Source organism: Cebus imitator, unplaced genomic scaffold (assembly GCF_001604975.1).
Source record: "Cebus imitator isolate Cc_AM_T3 unplaced genomic scaffold, Cebus_imitator-1.0 Scaffold296, whole genome shotgun sequence".
NCBI lineage: Eukaryota > Metazoa > Chordata > Mammalia > Primates > Cebidae > Cebus > Cebus imitator.
In genome coordinates, this window is record NW_016107611.1 from 2,287,972 (window position 1) to 2,293,342 (window position 5,371).

The 5,371-nt window shown below is 60.2% G+C and overlaps 1 protein-coding gene across 1 annotated transcript; it reads right to left on the reverse strand.

Moving 5' to 3' along the window:
• Positions 1-389: 389 nt before the first annotated feature.
• IRF2BP1 (interferon regulatory factor 2 binding protein 1) lies at positions 390-3,335 on the reverse strand. The gene has a single exon (XM_017502522.2). It carries the CDS (start codon positions 2,550-2,552, stop codon positions 798-800), a length of 1,755 nt encoding a protein of 584 aa, XP_017358011.1. The 5' UTR covers positions 2,553-3,335; the 3' UTR covers positions 390-797.
• Positions 3,336-5,371: the final 2,036 nt, after the last annotated feature.

Genomic DNA, 5,371 nt, shown 5'->3' on the forward strand with positions numbered 1-5,371 from the left:
TCTACCCCAAATTCTCGCCCTACCAAGCAAGAACCCACTGCCTGTTTCTTCTAGGAAGCCTCTCAATGCCTCTTTCCCATCCCCACATGGGCGCTCAGTCCTCCACCTTCCAGGTAGAGACAGGGGATGGGCCAGCTACAGAAGGGTAATCTACTCCCGAGCATCTCCCTGCAGGAGCTATCCCCTCTCTGAGCCTCAGTTCTTTCATCTGGAAAAGGGGCCGATGGCTAAAACGCGACCAGTGGGTCGCACTCGTTGAAGGTCAGCCGGCGGGACCGCCTGGGTGCCGGGCGCCACCTGGAGGCTACCACGCAACGTCCTGTCCCTCGCAGGACCACTTCAGTCCCAAAGGGGGCGCAGCATCTCACACAACTAAGGGACCAAGAAGGAAAAAAAAAAAAAACATCTTTCGGTTTATTGAAGGAGCAGAAGTGGGCGGGAGAGGGGGGCAATAAAATGCTTTTGCCTCGTTTATAAAGAGCGAGTTTTCAGGAGGTCCCTTCTCAAGGAGGAGGGGGGCACCTCTCCCCCAACTACAAGCAGCAGCAAAGCCAAGCCAAGGAGGACAGAGGGAAACTGGAGGGGCCAAGGGACCCCAAACACCCCCTCGGACAGGAACCACAAGCTTTCTCCCCCCACCCACAATGCATCTACCCCAGGGGACCCATCTGGGCAGAGGAAGGGAGTATGTACACAGGTAGGGGTGGCACTGGGCTAGGTCGGGGAGGGAATAATTTATCCGCGGCAGCGGTGGGTGGCAAAGGGGCAGAGGGCAGTGGCCTGGAGGCAGTGGTGGCCTACGGGTCCCGTTCTTTCTTAACCTTGATGTCTCCAGCAAGGATGGTGGCGATCTCGCCCTGCATGAAAGCCCAGGGGACCGAGGAACCCACCAGCGGGCATTTGTCTCCGCTCGGGCAGTACACCTCCCCAGCCGGGCCCTGTGCCTTGATGAACTCGCGCGAGCAGGGAAAGCAGAACTTGTGTCCGGGCACCGAGGGGCACTGGACGAAGTGGGTGTCTTCCAGCCGCTCCCTGCACAGGGTACAGCACAGGGGGGCCCCAGGGGTCGCCCCGGTGCCGCCGCCACCCCCGCTGACAGCTTCGGCCCCCGCTGTAGGACTGACTTCGGCTTCACCGTTGCGGGCAACCAGGCGATGCTGGGTTGGAGGCTGGGCCGTGGAGGAGGCTGCAGGGCTGGCACCCCCTGCACGCAGAGGCCCCCCACCTCCGCCAGGGTCCTTGGGTGATTGGCCCAGGGCCTCGGCCACATTCTTCAGGGCAGCAATGGGTGAGGGCACACCAGGGGTCTCAGCGGAATATGGGCCACCGGGTGCCACCCAGTGTCGTTGCTGCTGCTCCTCGGTGGTCATCTTCCCAGCTGCTTCGCCTTCAGGCTCGGGGGATGCCTTGCGACGGCGCGGCGTGGGGGCCAGGTTCCGGGATGGGGCTCGCGGAGGTGGGCCACAAAGAGCCGCAGGGGCCGTCTCTGGATACTGCTGGGGCAGGGCCTCTGCGGGGGCTGGCTCGCGGAAGCTGCGGACGCCGTCGGTCAGCAGCTCACCCAGCTGCCGCCATTCTCCTGAGCCATGCCGGCGTTCATATTCGAGGTACTTGAAGCCCGAAGAGGCAAGTGCCTTGCCCGGCTCCCGCAGAGCATCGTGGAACATCTGGCGAGCCACCGCCAGGACGCCTGCGTACACATTGCCAGAACCACAGGGGTATTCGGTGAAGAGCTTCAACTCGAACTCGTATCCTGGAGGACGGGCAGTAGCATCGAAGGCAAACACCCTCCCCACCAGCCCGTGATCCTTCTTGAAGCGCACATTGAACGGGGCGCAGGCGGACAGCGCCAGTAGCTGTTCCCGCACTGCTTTGGGGCGCCCGTGCCATTCCTCTGCCCGGCCCCGCATGGCCTCGTTCAGTTCTGCCAGACAGTCCGCATTCCTCTGCTGCTTCTCTTTCTCGAAATCGGAGCCGAAGAGGGGCCGGGCAGGACTCAAGCCGGGTGCCAGCGTCAGGCCTCGGCTTCCCAGGCCAGACACTGCCGCTGCCAGCAGCCCAGGGGGCATCAAGCCAGGCATGGAGCCAAGCAAGGCCCTTCGCGCCCCCTCTGCCACGGCCTCCTCACGGCCAAGCCCATTGGCCAGGCGGGACCCCAGAGTGTATTCCAGGGCAGGCGAGGGCAGGGGGAGGCGGCCTGATGATGTGGCCCTGTCATAGCGGTCCTGGCCTGAGACGCCGCCGCCTGTCCCTGACGGCTGGGGCTGGGCCTGCGGGGGCGGCAGCTGGGGCCCCTGTGCGGCGGCCGCAGCCAGGTCCTTGGTGGCCGGGTGCTTAAGGGCCGGGGGCCCGGGGGAGCGGCCTTCGGGGAGCACGTGGCTGCGCTTGAGCTGGCGGGCGGCATCGATGAGCAGTTCGATGCGGTCCGCGCCCTCGAAGTTCACGCAGCCGCGGCACACCGCCTCGCTGAAGTCCCACACCATGGCCCACGGCATCTTGGGCAGGTCGCACAGGTAGCACCACTGGCGGCGGGACGCCTGCACAGACGCCATGGCCCCAGTCCGCGCGCCGCCCGGCCCCCGCGTTCCACCGGCCGCCGCCGTGCGATCCGCGCCGCCGCCGTGCGATCCGCGTCCCCGGGACAGCGCGAGCCACGGTCCGGCCTCCGGCTCGGCCTCCCAGCCGGATCCAGGCCCGGCCCCCCTTCCCCGCCCCCTGGGCCCTAAGCCTTTTTGCTCACTCCCGCCTCCCTCGCAGAGGCAGGCTGAGGCACGTCGGCGCCCCCGCCCGGTCCGGGCTCCAAGCCGAGGCGCACAGCTCGGGTCCCACGATGGGCCTCTCTCACCGCCGCCTAGGGCTCCCGCCGCTCTCGCCGCCGCCGCTGCAACGGCCGCCGCCGCCTCCACCTCCTTCTTCTGCCCCAGAGGCCGCTTCGCAGGGAAAGTTACATAACGCGCCGGCAAAGCCTTCTGGGAAACGTAGTCCCGCCGGGGCCTGCTCTTAAAGGGAACGGCGGGTAGCGGCTGGCTGCGGGGGTCGCCGCCTCTCCTCGCGCAACCCTTACTCCTCCTCGCCTCGGGGCCGGAGTTCGGCGCGCCGCGAGGAGCTGGGACACAAAGGTGGGAGGCGAGGACGAAATACGAATGATCAGAGCTACTCCGGGTTCAGAAATTGTGGGGGTGGGTGGATAGGTTGCCGGGCTTCCAACTTCTGTTTCGATTTGCTGTGCAGCTTTAGGTAAAATGTCTTGCCCTCTCTGAGCCTCAGTTTCCTCGCCCAGCAAAGGTGGGCCAGTGACGAATTAGGAAGGCAGCAGCTTCTGGGGCGGGTCGGAGAAGCTCTGATTGATTGGCTTCAGAGAAGGGACGAGAAGCTGCCAGCTAGGAGGGGGTGGGGGTGGCCACTTGGCATTTCGTCCTCCCCCGGAATCCCTGGCTCTGGGGCCCGCCACAGCCAGAGGAGGGAGAGGACTAAGGGCTCCCGAGTCAGAGCTTTGCCTCAGTTTGCTAAAGGAGGGGGGCGACCGAGCCCCCTCTAACCCTGTCCCAGCTCTGCTCGCGTGCTCTGGTCTCTAAAGGGTTACACCGTCGGCCACTAGGCGTCCCCCACCCGCTTCACTACAATTCCCAAAATGCACCGCGGGGCGGACAAAGTGACGTACTTCCGCCGTCTGGGAGGTTGGGGGAGGCCTACCAGATTCGCGATACCTCCCCCGCTCCCCACCCCCAACTTTATGGGGGTCTTTGCGTGCTTTCGGAGCATGGCGTTTGCGGGACCCTTAGCCTCTATTGCTCCCCAGTTTGAGGGAGAGTAAGGGGCCAAGAGGAGGGAGTTGCTGGGGAAGGGCAAATACCCGACCACCTTTCCCGAACCTTGAGAGCTCACTACCTGGGAGGCCCAATCAGGCTTTGGGGACCCTCCTGTCTTCTTTCCCGGGCATTGGGAAAGGGACGAGGCTGTCTTTGGGGAAGGGCGGAGACGGGTCTCCAGGTTCTAACCCACAGCAGCCCCTTTCTCTTTCTAGGCCTGGGTCCGTGTTAGGTGCTTAAAAATATTTGAATGACGTGCCAGTTGGCCCTGGTTTTCAGTCTAGTGAGGGGCTGTCCCTTCCCCTCCCGTCCCACTGCAACCACAGCAGCTCTGATTGTTACCCAGACTTCACAATTTCAAAATAGTTTCACAATGTTGCCTACCACCTGTATTTGAACACTTTTCTCTCTTAAAAAAAGATTTATGAGGCCGAGGTGGGAGGATTGCTTGAGCCTGACGGTAGAGGCTGCGGTGAACCATGATTGCGCCACTGCACTCCAGCCTGGGCGATAAAGCAAGACCCTATCAAAAAAAAGAAAAAGATTTATCTACTTTTGCCGCATGCGGGTACTTGGTTCTCAATGATGGGTTTCATGTACTGATTACCTTAAAAAAAAAAAAAGTTAAAACTACAGAATCATTCTGGAGGCATTCATATGTCACTTAAAATTGCCTTTGGGCCATTATTTACTAAACACTAATGGGAGTTAAGACTTCTGGCCTGATTCGGCCTTCAGGTGGACTGGACTGGCCTCTGACCAGCTGTGGCCTTGGGCAAATGTCTAAAGTTCTTGGGAAAAATGAAGACCCTCTCCCCCCAACCAGTCTGTTTTTATTTGGGTACCTTCGGATTGAATGGAAACTTGCATATAAATGCTTAGTTTGATGCTTGGCACAGAAGTGCCATAAATGGAAGTTGTTTTTAAGCTGTGCAGTTAGTCAACTATTCAACCCCTCTTCCGTTCTGGGCATTGCTGGGGACACGGCAGTGATTGAGACAGGCTTAAGTTCTGCCCCTGAGAAGCCCCAGCCTGGTGATGGAGGCAGATATTAAACTTAAATTTACTCAAAATGATGAACTAAAATTTGTGATAACTGCTGTGGAGTGTGTGTTAGGGAAAGCTTTCCTGGCCAGGCGTAGTGGCTCATGCCTGTAATACCAGCACTTTGGGAGGCTTGAGGAGTGTGGATTACTTGAGGTCAGAAGTTTGAGACCAGACTGGCCAACATGGTGAAATCTTGTCTCTAAAAATTAAAAAATTAGGCTGGGCGGGCCAGGCGCAGTGGCTCATGCCTGAAATCTCAGCACTTAGGGAGGCCAAGGTGGGTGGATCACAAGGGCAGGAGTTCAAGACCAACCTGACCAACATGGTGAAACCCCATCTCTACTAAAAATACAAAAATTAGTTTGATGTGGTGGCCCACACCTGTAATCCCAGCTACTCGGGAGGCTGAGGCAGGAAAATTGCTTGAACCTGGACCCGGGAGGTGGAGTTGCAGTGAGCCGAAATCGTGCCACTGCACTCCAGCCTGGCAACAGAGAAAGACTCTGGGGAAAAAA